This window comes from Carettochelys insculpta, chromosome 2 (genome assembly GCF_033958435.1).
Source record: "Carettochelys insculpta isolate YL-2023 chromosome 2, ASM3395843v1, whole genome shotgun sequence".
Lineage (NCBI taxonomy): Eukaryota > Metazoa > Chordata > Testudines > Carettochelyidae > Carettochelys > Carettochelys insculpta.
This window is the reverse complement of record NC_134138.1, coordinates 218,770,684-218,784,479: the sequence shown is the minus strand read 5'-3', so window position 1 is coordinate 218,784,479 and position 13,796 is coordinate 218,770,684. Positions and strand designations below refer to the sequence as shown.

At 42.6% G+C, this 13,796-nt stretch overlaps 1 protein-coding gene across 5 annotated transcripts in view; it reads right to left on the bottom strand.

Annotated features, from left to right (window-relative positions):
* HYCC1 (hyccin PI4KA lipid kinase complex subunit 1) overlaps positions 1–13,796 on the bottom strand; it is a 90,181-nt gene that overhangs the window by 45,105 nt on the left and 31,280 nt on the right. For 4 of the 5 annotated variants that reach the window (XM_074986175.1, XM_074986177.1, XM_074986179.1 and 1 more), the window contains exon 2: positions 9,542–9,630. In XM_074986175.1, the coding sequence (XP_074842276.1) occupies positions 9,542–9,592 (51 nt within the window). In that variant the 5' untranslated portion in view covers positions 9,593–9,630. Of the gene's footprint in view, positions 1–9,541; positions 9,631–12,851; positions 12,930–13,796 lie in introns of those variants that run through there. The other variant, XM_074986176.1, reaches the window with a different exon arrangement.

Genomic DNA, 13,796 nt, shown 5'->3' with positions numbered 1-13,796 from the left:
ACTACAGCAATATTTTACTGGCTATTCATTGAAAGCAGCACATTGGGTCAGATGGCTTTACTCTTTTTACAGCAACCTTTCAACTGAAATAGCATGCTTTCATTGCTGTTTACTCTAGGAAAGAAGAGGTTCCAGATAAAGAAACAACATTTCTAGGTCATCTTTATTCTATTCAAAACTGGAATGATAAAAGGAAAGCTTTAATAACTTGTCTTTTAGCAGTTTGTCTAGACGATATTAGGATTTTCTTAAATTGGTTGGAAAATACAGCTTAAGGGCAACAATTTCACCACAGGGCCACCCCTCCTGAATATGCACAAAGGTAGTTTAAAACTTGGAGATTAAGATAAGCATGCAATGGCATAGGATTAGTTTTTGCTTGGGTCTGCTAACAACTAACAGCCCTCTCTCTGTTCCAGAGATTCTGAACATTTGCAGCTACAGATGCTTCTCTTTTTAAAGCATGTACCACGAGTCATTTGTGCATGCATTTCACCCCTTTTCCCAACACCAAATAGAATTCTGACAGGCAATGCTTACAAGGTTTAGGTTTTCCAAAAGTCAGAAACTTTCAGGTAGAGCGGTTACTCTCCATACACCAAAACAAGGAGAATTGTTTATATACAAAAAGCATTACAAATTAGACCAAAACAGAGTACTGGCTCCTCTTAAAAAACAACAAAAGCACACTGACAAAGTAGCATTTAACAATCAAGGATCCTATGTATTTAAGAACACAAGAATGGCCATACTGGGTCAGACCAAAGGTCCATCCAGCCTAGTATCCTATCTGCCAACAGTGGCCAATACCAGGTGCCCCAAAGGGAGTGGACCAAACAGGTAACAATCAAGCGATCTACCTCCAACTTCTGACAAACAGAGGCTAGAGACACCATTCCTACCCATCCTGGCTAATAGCCATTAAGGGACCTAACCTCCATGAATTTATCTAGCTCTTTTTAAAACCCTGTTACAGTCCTAGCCTTCACTGCCTCCTCTGGCAAGGAGTTCCACAGGTTGACTATGCACTGTGTGAAGAACTTTCCTTTGTTTTAAAACTGCTGTCCATTAATTTCATTTGGTGTCCTCTAGTGCTGATATTATGGGATCAAGTAAATAATTTTTCTCTTGTTCACTCTCTTTTCACCACTCATAATTTTATATATCTCTATCATATCCCCGCTTTCTCTCCTCTTTTCTGAACTGAAAAGTCCTAGTCTCTAATATTTCTTCATATAAGACCCATTCCAAACACCTAACCCTTTTAGTTGCCCTTTTTTGAACCTTTTCTAATGCCAATATATGTTTTTTGAGATAAGGTGACCGCAACTGTACACAGTATTCAAGATGTGGGTGTACCATGGTTTTATTTTATTTACTGCCTTGGATTTGTTGGGTACAAAATTTCAGCAAAATGAGGCCTCAATATCAATCTGTTTTGCTCCATAATGGAGTAAAATATGACAGCTCTGATCCCTCACTAGTACAACGCACACAGTAAACCCTCAAGTTTCACGGGGGTCATGTTCCTGCAACCCCTGTATAACTCAAATTTTCACACATGATGGTGGGAAGACAGAATCAAGTGGCAACCTGGTTCCACAGTTCCCATCCAATTGCAGGCCTGGGAAACCATATAGTCCACCAGTGCTGGTAAGTTTCCTGGCTGCTTCTCCCTGCCTTCCCCCAGCAGCACAGCTGTCAGCCTGACAGCTGCGCCACTGGGGGAAAGTAGGGGGAAGGCTTTTAGATCACTCAGGTGTCCACTGTAAATATGCTAATCCATCAGTTGTCAAGAACTTAATACTGTAAACCCTCCACATAGGCAACTTCAAGTTGCATGTAACTCGCTTTAACGTGAGTTAGGCACAACTTGACGCTGCTCTGCAGACTCTTGCCCCTGCCTTCTCCCAGATGCATGGTTGCCAACCTGACAGCCTCTCCACTGGTAGAAGGCAGGGGGAAGGGTTTTAGCTTGCATAGCTGTTCACTGCTAGCCTTTCCCTGGTTGACAGCTGAGCAGCTCAGAGAAGGCAGGGGAAGGAACTGTTAGCTCGCCTAGTTGTCTGCAGCTGCGGGCAGCTAGGCGAAGTAAAAGCCTTCCCCCTCATTTCCCCCAGTGGCATGGCAGCATCAAGTTGTGCTTAACTCACATTAAAGTGAGTTACATGCAACTTGAAGCCTCATACATTGAGGGTTTACTGTATTATATTCTCAACAACTGATGGATTAGCATTTTTTTTTTCAGGATCCATGATATATACAGTCTCATGGCAGATGATAGGAATAACTGTGAATTTTCTTGACTACATTTGGAAGAGAGTCTTCGTGCCATGCCTTGACCTAGACAACATTTGGTCTAGTCTAAAGCAGTGGTTCCCAACCTTCTCAGTAAAATTACCTACTTTAATGAGACAAATAATTCCACAGCCACAGACTTTTCAGCTGAACTGACTGCTCATGAACGTCACATGTACTTACATTTATTAGGGTACAGTCTTACTAGAGAGCTGGGCAACATAGTAGTGCATATAACAAGCTAAACAAGGATCAAATGCATTAATATTTCAAATCCAACACATAACACCATCATAGACAGCACGCAAGGACTCATTTTGAAAACCAGCTCAACGCCATGCTAGGAATGTTGAGTAAACGAGCAACGACTGAAAGCAGGCTCCCCTCCCTGACAGCCCACTGGAGCCAGGATGAGGCATTTATCCTGCACCCCACCTACAACGGACTCCTGCCTTCCCTCCCTCTTGCTACACCAGTGAGTGGGGGCAGGCTCCCTGCCTGCTCATTTGGGTCAGGATCAACATTACAGCTGCCTCACAGTGCAAAATGGGGTCTTGCAGGATTAGCATTTCCCCTCACACCAGCTCCATAAGAAGCCCACAGCTAGAGAAAATTGACAAAATTTCATGGCACCTCTGGACAGTTCTCATGGCACATTAGTGTACCATAGCACACTGGTTGAAAACCAGTGGTCTAGAGAAACAGGTAGTTGACAACTGTAGGTTTTACTTTTGACAGATTTATATAACAAAGAGCACCATAAAAATTGCAACTATTTTCTGATCCCCTTTCCTTCAGGCTCCCTAACAGGCTAGGGTCCTGAGAGCAAGGCTGAGTACCTCTTAGAAAGGTGATGCCATTCAGTTATCCCCACTGAAACAGCAGCTTTTATGATAATTGTGGCGTTAATCCCAGATCATGGCATACCATCTCATCAGAATAATTAGTCTAATTTACTACTTTCAATATATCATGTGTTCACTGTCTCTACTGTCTGAAACTTAACAGCAAGTTTACAGCTCAGTAGCATATGAGGGGTTTGCCCTGATGATGTAACTCCAAAAATTGTGACAACTTCCCTGAATTGCAAGCATGCAACTTACAAATTTGCAGTAGTGCAAATTGAACTATTGTCTGCATGTGGTACCCTCATATGTAAGTGGTAAAATGGCAGATCTTTGATGGGCCATTGAAGCTTTGATGATGGCTAGAAGCAAAACTGATGAGCAAGACAATGGTTGCCATTGTTCCCTTCAAAGTCATATTCTCCATGGTAAAGTCAGATGGAGAAAGTAAAAACATGCCTTAGAAAGAAACTTTCAGGAAATTGCCACTCCTCTCAAATACAGCACTGAGTCTAACACAAGGCACTGCAACCTGTCAATAGGCAGAGCAGGAAACAGCAAGAGGATGGAGAGAAGTTAACCACTGACTCCAAGGCTACGTCTACACTTACCGGGAATCTTGACGGCGGCTATGCAATTTTAGGTATGCCAACTGCATATCTAAAATCGATTTTGCAGCTGTCAACATTGGTCCCTGTCTTCACTGCAGAATGTCGACAGAAGCACTCCTCCCACTGACATTCCTTAATCCTTGCAGCTTGCAAGGAGTTCCGGGTTTGACATTGATCCTGGAATGTGCCATTTCATGCACATGCAAAACAGTGCCCCAGAAGATCAAACCCAACCTTACTTTAAAAACAAGCAGTCCTGTAGCACCTTACAGACTAATAACAGAGAGTAAGCCGTGCTAGTCTATACACTATCAAAACAGAAAGCAGTCAAGTAGCACTTTAAAGACTAGCAACATAATTTATTAGGTGAGCTTTCGTGGGACAGACCCACTTCTTCAGACCATAGCCAGACCAGAACAGACTCAATATTTAAGACACAGAGAACCAAAAACAGTAAGCAAGGAGGACAAATCAGAAAAAGATAATCAAGGTGAGCAAATCAGAGAGTGGAGGGCGGGGGGAAGATCAAGAATTAGATTGAGTTAAGTATGTTAAAGTATTGAGTTAAGCATACTTAACTCAATCTAATTCTTGATCTTCCCCCCCTACCCCTCCAATCTCTGATTTGCTCACCTTGATTATCTTTTTCTGATTTGTCCTCCTTGCTTACTGTTTTTGGCTCTCTGTGTCTTAAATATTGAGTCTGTTCTGGTCTGGCTATGGTCTGAAGAAGTGGGTCTGTCCCACGAAAGCTCACCTAATAAACTATGTTGCTAGTCTTTAAAGTGCTACTTGACTGCTTTTTCTTACAGACTAACTTTTTTTTTTTTTAAATAAGTTAATGAGCTTTTGCAGGTAAGTCTGACTTCATCAGTGAGTTCTACTACAAAAGTTCATTACTTACTAAATAAAATTGTTAGTCTTAAAGGTGCTACAGAACTGCCTGTGTTTTGTGAAGCTACAGACTAACACGGCTACCCCTCTGAGACTAATAGCCTTACCTATTTAACAATTGCTATTTTGCTAACTCAGAATTAAAATCTACAGCTAAAACTGTACAAGAAGTCAATCTTGTAGAGTCTCTTTACATTCCAAAACTGAAGTCTGGTCTACACGAGGATATTAGATTGAACTTAGTTGAGTTACATCAATTTTCTAAGCAATTAGTCCAAACTTGCAGGTCCATTATGCTGACTTTAAGGGCTCTTAAGCTCATATTTTGGTACTCCTGCTTTTCATAAGGAGTAATGCCAAATGTGACTTTGCATGGTTGACTTCAGGGTAGTACACAAAGTGTTGTGAAATTCAGCATTCTTGGGCTCAATGAGACCACTCTGGGTAGCCCTTTCAGCTCTGCTGATCTCCAGTGGGGCAAGTGGAACCGGCAGCACACCTCACCAGTATACCTCAGCAGCACATCTGACCATGAATTCCCAGGGTCACAGATGATACCCAGCATGGAGCATGCAGGTGATCAAGGACCTTACTGCTGGAGCAGGGAAGGAGATAAAGCTGTGCCAACAGAACTACAAGCAGCAGAAGAAATGCCACCATCTATGCCAAGATCTCATAAGGCATGGTGGAAAAAGAAGCTGGTGCACACAGCAGTGCTGAATGAAAAAGGAACTCAGGCAGGAGTATCACAAGATAAAGGATGCAAACAGAGGTTCTGCGTCATTACAGCAAACATGCCTCTTCTATGAGCATCTTCATGGGTTTCTGGGGGGTGGGGGACCGCAATCGCTGTCCCCCAACTGTTTGTGGACGCCTCCCAAGAGATTCTTCAGGCAGCCGCAGGAAGAAGTGAGGAAGAGAAAGAGGACAAGGAGAATGGTAAGAGGAATATCAGAGCAGATGATTTTATCAACAGTCAGGATCTTTCTTCAACTTTGGAGCCAATCCCCTCCCGCCAAGAAGTCTTGCTGCCAGACCCTGGTGGCAGGGAAGGTAGCTCTGGTGAGTTCTCATTTTTAAGCACACTACAAGTGGGTTAAGGCAATTGGCTGTGATCTATGGCAGGTGCTGTACCTATGCAGAACAACTTGTTAAACTGTCTGGGGACAGAGCAGAAATCCTCCCTGCACATTTCCATAAAGCTCTGATAGGTACTCTAATCCTTCTCACAAGGTTTCTGGGGAGGCCTGCCTTATTCCAACCTCCACGATAGGACATCCTTTCACACCAAACCAGGAGTAAGTCATCTGGTGTCAGTAAAGCACAGAGAAGCGCAGCATAATTACCAGCCTTCTGCCCACATTCAGTCACATCCACTCCTTATTGTGTGTAATTCATAGCAACCTAGAGGAAGCAGGGGACTCTATATGTTAATTTAAAGGAAACTTTTATTGTGCTAGCAAAGTGGAGAGGGGAAGCTCGTGGCAACAGTGATAGCCACACAGCCCCAACAGCACAAGCCAAATTGTCAAGCTTGGTCCCACCTTCCTTCTCCTCCCTGGGCTCCTGTGTGAAGGGAAACTCACTGCCCCAGGCAGGGGGGGGGGGGGGGAGAAGCAGCACACAGTGACCATATGAGCCATTGCCTCAACAGCTGCCATTGCCCCGTCCCTGGTCCTCCACAGCATGTATAACTGCAGAACCTTCTTTTTGTCTCCACCATACTCCACTCCAGCATATGGTGAAAGCATACCCTGATCTGTGCCTTACCATGTCTACCAGCAAACAAACAGTCTAGTAGGTCCCTTAAGATTTCTGTATTGTACCTACTGCATAGAGGACACCTAAAAAGCAAATATTTGTCCTTGTACATACCACATCCTCATTGTTTTCCACAGATGCTCTTTCATGAAATTACTTAGTTTGTTGTAAAACTTCACTCTCTAATGTCGGTCATTTTTTGTTGCAGTGCCTGCAACAATGGCCTCTTTCACCAGTCACCCCACACCTCCAGCTGTTAATCGAGCACAGATGTGAAGTCAAAAACATGTGCCTTGAACACATGTAATCTGCCTGCATGGACAGGACAGAGTTAAATGAATGGAGGTGAGTGATGCTGCACGAGAGGAAAATGGATTGAGAGGACACCACTCAGGGAGTGGAAAATCTTGACCCAGGTGGAGATACCGACGTTTATAGTGAAACAAAACAGAGCTCCTGACATGCCTGGTAGCAGAGCACAGAGCCCACTGAAGCCCATGATGAACCACATGCCCTCCTCACCATTTTCCATATCCTCCCCTCAAGAACAGGGAGTGAAGGGCAACCTTCCACTCAACGCCCATGGATGTTTCCCAGAACAGAAGGCTGAGACACCTACCTCCAAAGCTCCTGCCAGGAAAACTCCTTTATGGTTGGTTTCATTTGTTCTCTAAATAAAAACACACAACCTCTCAAAAACAGTGCCTTTATTGCTTGTGTTGCACAAGTGGGGGTGAGAGTTTTACAACATTTATTGGCCAGCACACATCACACAAGCAGCATCGCCCTAACAGCAACAAACATGACTGTCATATTGCTGTCTGGTCATTCATAAAGCAGTTGTTCAAAGTCTCTCTGGTAAGCAGTGCCCCTTGTTGTGCTGTCCTTACTGCCCTAGTGTCTGGCTGCTCATAATTACTGGACGGTTAATCTGCCTCTGCCCTTCAGCCTGGCATGAAATCTTTCCCCTTGTGGTGGCAGCCTGATGTGTACTCCATAATCTATGTGAGAATAAGGGGGATGTTGCTTTTGCTGAGGTCTAAAGAGTTTGCAAGCTCCTGAACCTGGTACATTCTACCACCATTTTGCATTTGCTCAGCCTGTAACTGAATTGCTCCTTACGGTGGTCCAGGCTGCCAGCGTATGGCTTCCAGACAGCAAGGGGTCAGCTGGGTCTCTCAGCATGACTATTGGCATTCTCCACCACTTCAAATGTAATTTTTTGGTCTGCAAAGAAAGTTCCATTCTGCAGCTTTCTGAACAGACCACAGTTCCTAACATGCATGTGTCATGCACCTTTCCTGACAATCCTATGTTGATGTCAGTGAAACAGCCCTTGTGATCCACCAACACTTGAAACAACACGAAGAAGTACCCCTTGCAGTTTATGTACTCTGTGGCAAGGTGGTCTGGTGCCAAGACAGGGATAGGAGTTCCATCTATCACGCCAACACAATTAAAGAATACCATCCTGGCAAAACCATCCACTATGTCCTGTACATTTCCCAAAGTCACTGTCTTTTGTAGCAGAAGGGCATTGATTGCCTTGGCTACCAGGATCACAGCAGCCCCCACTGTAGATCTGCAAATTCTAAATTGATTGCCCACTGATTCGTAGCTGTCTGGCATTGCAAACTTCTATAGAGCTGTTGACATTCGCTTGAGAACGGTCAGAGCAGGTCTCATTCTGGTACTGGTGTCCTTCTGCACATCGATTTGCCTTGTCCTAAGTTCCACAAAAGTGTTCTTGCACATGCAAAAGTTTTGTCGCCACTGCTGATAATCCCATACCTGCATAACCGGGATGTCCCACCAGTCTGAGCTTGTTTCACAGCAACAGAACTGACATTCCACTATGTACACTGCAGCAAATATCTGTCCACTGCTCCCCTCCAGCGTTTTACATTCATGTATGTCCATGTCCTACTCAGAGCCTTCATTGCTCTGACAGCCGCTGCTTAGGCTCTGCATATACCATACCATAATGTGTGAGGCATTCACAATACGTGGCATAACAATCTGAAGCTGGATAGGGTCCATGCTAGCATTGCAATGACATCTGAATGGATATCTAGTAAGTTTAAAAAAAAAAAAAGGCACCACAACACTGTTTGCCATTGCTTTCCAGAGGGAGGTAGAAGAGATAACTGCACTATGGGTGGCTGACAAAAGATACCCAGAGCCACCTGTGGGACTGTTTTGTTCCATCAGACACCGAGCGCTTAACCCAGAATGAAAGGGGACAGCAGAAACTGTGGCATAGGTACCCAAAGTGCACTGCTGACAAAGTCTGTCTACTAATCTGTTGACTTTGTATGCCAGTGAGGACACAAACCCTTGACTTTACAAAAATCAGGTGCTAAAAAAGTCAACCTTACTAAATTCCACTCAATCTCCTAGTGTAGGCATACCCTTCGGACTACATTTAAACTGACTACAGAAGATTGACTGCTCGGGTTCAATGTCGACCCCGGAACTCATTGCAAGCCATGAGGATTAAGGAAGGCTGACGAGAGGAGTGCTCCCATCAACCATTTGCTGTGAAGATAGAAATGGAAGCTGATGGCTAAGAAGTCGATTGTAGGTAAGCAACTGGCATACCTAAAATTCTATATCAGCCATCGACCTTCTGGGTGAGAACAGACATACCCCAAGTGTTGTTGGCAACTTGAAGAGGAAAGGTAAATGAAAATGAAGTGCCAGGCATGGTAAGAACTTGATAAAACATACCATTTTGGTGTAATATGAAAGCCTACAGCTCTTCTGCTCAGAGTACTTAGTTGGTAAACTATGTTTAAATGATTTGTTCTTAAAATAAGGATTTATCTATTTTATTTTATCTTACTGCATTTGAATGTTATCCCCACTTCCAAGCATGAATTTCACGGTCTTGTCATGTGCCAAAAAAAAGTATGCACAGTCCTGGATATGGCAAGAAAGGAAATTCAAGTATACACTCGACAACGTTTCATCTTTTCATCTCACAGACTGAAATTTAACTGTAACATTTTTCTTGGCGTTTTCCACAACACTCATTTCAGCAGCAAGCAAAAGCTGATCAGGTACTACTGACTAACAACTTCTACTGCTTCAAAACTAAAGTTTACTTCTAATGGTTACACAATATATTACCTTGAACTCGGATAACCACTCCTCCACAATTCCTGTGTCTACAGCCAACATCTTCCCACATCTGTTCCGAAACCTTCAACCTTAAATACCTGCAGAAGAGACAAGTGCTTGTTAAGTGAAAGAATTCATGTGTAACATAAATCATTAAGTTATTGCATTATACACCATTTAGGCAGCTAGCACAAATCAGACAAATGTTAAACTACCTTAGCTTGCTTTTTCGGCTAACTAATCTACCATGTCAACATCAGCTCCAAAATTTTAAATTTTGCCTCACTGACGGCAGTTGCTGGAAAACAAAATATAAGTAGTCACCACTAGCATTTTACTGGATTTCAAAAGACCATGAACTGACACAGGAAGTTTCATGAACTGGGGACAATTAAAAGAAAAAAAAAAAAAATGGATTTCTGATTTAAAAATCAGATATTTGTTGCTTGAAGATTGACATACTCCACGCTGTGAACCAAGGAAAACAGATGTGAAATGAGACTTTAAAAAACTAAGTATAAGACTATTTTTCTAACAACATTTAGATTTACGGGAGCAAACTTTTCAAGTTTGACTGTGATCCTGACGAGTTTACTCTTTACAGTGGTAGTTACATGTGTTCAGTGATGCTCTTGCTAGAGGGCCGGGGGTTAGAAAACAAAACAAAGTTCTGCAGAATCACATTCCATCTTGCAAAATAAACAAACAATGTGCAAGCAAACAGATGCTACAAGGCTGGTATCAGATCTCTTAATTTAATATCCCAGAGGGCAGAATGCCCTTATCTTTAGATAACTACGACTTCATCCTAATAGAGGTCACGCATGAGAAAATGAAGATATGATAGACTCTTGAAGCCAATTTTGGTACCAATCTACATAACAATGCCAACAAGCTTCCTAAAATCTTAAAAAGGATCAGAGTACACAAAATAGATAGGAATCAGTTCATTTTTTAAGGGCTTCCATGTTGTTGCAAGTTTAGATTCTAATTTCAGGCTGTCAACTCAAAACTGTGACTAAGAAAAGTTAACACAAATAAAGTAGTTGAAAAACTGGGAACCTTCAGGCTTTGCATTCTACCATTTTTAATCTTAGAGAACAGTCTGTGAAGCCAACGTGGCATATCAGCTTTTACAAATGTTCTGTCTAGTCTTATTTTTGGAACTCTTTTAGAAAATAGAGGAAACTAAACATTCACACATTAGAACAGTGTCAGAGAGGTAGCTGTGTTAGTCTGTATCTTCAAAAAACAAGAAGTCCTATGGCACCTTATAGACTAACATATTTCGGAGCATAAGCTTTCATGGGCAAGATCTGCTTTAGTACAGTGGTCTGTCTTCCATAGTCAAGGATGTTATTGGGCATGACATACTTTTCTCTTCCAATTCCAAATCACAAATTTAATGAAAGAAAATCATGTAGTTAACAGAAGATCACCTCATGTACATGATGCCTGTAAATGACAGCAGCTGAAATTTGCCTTGCATCATTGTACATTTTTCCTGTGAGAGAGAGATGCTGCTTCTCCAAAATGAAAAGATTCTGAGGACCTTGCTGTCCATACTCATGCTCTTTACTGCTCCCTGGCACTTATGTACAATTTTCTTGTCCAGCTGTCACTGGCATCTAACACAAGAAGGTACATTGACTCTGACCATATGGAGTTTTGTAAAGCAGTGTTTCCACTGACTTCACAGATTGCTTTCGGATGAAATAAGAATCTGAAGTTCTCACTGGTTGTTCAGGATGAAGAGCTATTGAGTGCTACAATTCTCATTAGATATATATCTGCATAGTAACAGTAGAATGTTGCTGGATGGGAGAATGCCAGACTGCAGAGGTTCAATGTGTACTACATTTAAAAAACAGTTTTTCCACACCGAGCAAATTTTTTAAGTACAGTTTAAGACAACTTTTAATTACTCAAAATAAACATAGTTATGAATAATGAGGCAGAGCACTAAAAAGCATTTTCAGAAGAAAAAGGATGATTTCAAGTTCAGTACGCTCCTGGTTATCAATATTCAGGAGCTACAGGTGTCTCAAAGTCCTATGATTTATTAACAGTCTTCCAAGGGAAAGGAGTTTGCTTGTACTGAATTCTACTCAAGTGATGATTCAGAAGTTCAACTTTTGTGGTTGTTACCACCACGAATGGCTAAACCCAGTTGTCACTTGCAAGGATGGGGAAAACAGAGCCACATAGTGGCTTCTCTACCATCTGAAGACACCCCTCATACTTACGTAATATTCTTGTTTGGCTAGTAAGCCCATTTTCCATGTTAAAGCAACACAAGCCTGTGCTAACACAAGGGCCCTTAAGTTCCCCAAGGAAGTACAGTCAACCCTTGAGATTTGGTTGTGTGTACCTCAGGGTTAATGTGAGTACCACTCCTGTTAGTAGCAGCAGCCAAGAGTCAGGCTGCCACCACTGACAGGGCAGGGAAACTGCTCCTGTCAGGGACGGCAGCCTGAGTTGGCTGCCGCCCTTGACAGGAGCGGTTTCCCAGTCCCCAGAGTAGCAGGCAGCTGGGAACCAGGGAGCAGCCTGGTTCCCAGCTCTCCTTCACTTGCAGAGCCAGGAAACTAACCAGTCTGGGGGCGGGGGGGGGGCGCAAACTTCCCAGCTCCTTCAAGCCCACAGGAGCTAGGAACCAGGGTGCAACCTGGTTCCCGTTCCCCTCAACTCGCGCAAAAATTTGAGTTATGCTGGGTGCGGGGGTGGTGTAGGACTGCAACCCCGCATAACTCGAGGGTTTACTCCAAAGGAATTAATAGCATTGAATGATAGTATTTGCCCTCACAATCCATTTGTAAATGTGTTCTAACTTTACCCTTATTATCTCTGTAGCTTTTACTCGTTCTGCAAATGGGACCATGATATCAGTTACAACAAGCTCAGTTGTACTGTGCCTTCAATTTCACTTGCTCTAATCATATCCCACAGATCCAGGCCCATTCCAAATTTGCTGAGCCATTCCATTTACAACAGGTCTTCTAGTTCTTCAATATTTTCACTGCATATATCTTAAGTATTGCACAAAGGAGGCTATAAAAGGAAACAGCTATTTTAATGCTTAAAATGTGTGTTTTTGTGGTTGGTAAGGTTCCTTAGCTTCCTTATGCTTCACACTATGTATACGGCAACTTTTTAGAAGTTTCTTGATGCTTGTTGTGACTCAAAAGGGGGAGAAGGGAAGAAACTAATCTCTGTGCAACTACTGATTGAAGCTCTAAATGTTGCCTAGTCCTTTTAATGAACAATACATGTAAATACCAGAAGTAAACAACACTCATGTTAAGAGATCACTACTCACAGTGCTAACGACGCCAACTGAAGAGATACTTCCCTGGTCTGTGCCTTTTTGATTTTCATTCTAAGACACATGAGCTCAAAGAAATTTTTTCCACAAGCCAGTCCTCTTATGAGAGAGCTTACAAGAGCTGTGGTGAAACAAATTTGTCTGTTTTATGTGTACTAGCACTCCTGGCTGAAATCTTTCCACAGCTGTCAACCACATTCCTCCCCCCCACATGACTCATTTAACAGTACTCTTTACTTCCCCCCTCTGCCTTTCCCCACCCCCTCCCCCCCCCCGTCCACCATATAAGGGAACTCTTTTTTCACTGGAACTGCAGAAGTTTAGCCATCTGGAGCCTGCATGTTTTCCAAACAGATTTCTAATCTTTGAGATACTTTAAATAATTTATATTCATTCTCAATATATACTGCAATTCCTCTTGGCACCAAAGATAATGACTTGTTATTTTACCTCTAGTTGTTGTTGAGTTCAGCCTCACCTGTGTTCAAGCTAATTTTAAAGACAGGTTCGCCTGTATGATTGAATTGTGTGACCACAGTCAAAGAAATTAAATAAACTGCCATATCACCAGATTTAGCCTGCCACAATCTACAGTGACCCATTAAAATAAAAGGCAGATCAGTCCAAATTAGCAGCATCAGGAGCGTTCTTTAAGCAGAAGCTGCACAACAGAGTGTGTCAGCTGATTTTGAAGGTTGCATATCAACACACCACAGAAAGTAATACTGGCTAAAAAATGAGAGGTTTCTTTAGGTGTGTCTACCTACATAGCATTTTGAGATCAGCCTCCCAACTCAGTTCAATCAACTAAAGATACCAAGGTTCACACTAGTGCTCTAAGGATAGCCAGATAGCAGTTTGAAGACATGGTTTGCACCAAAAGCTCAGGCTCTGAAACCTAGAAGCCCATATATTATCTGCTTCTTAGCTCAAACCTGT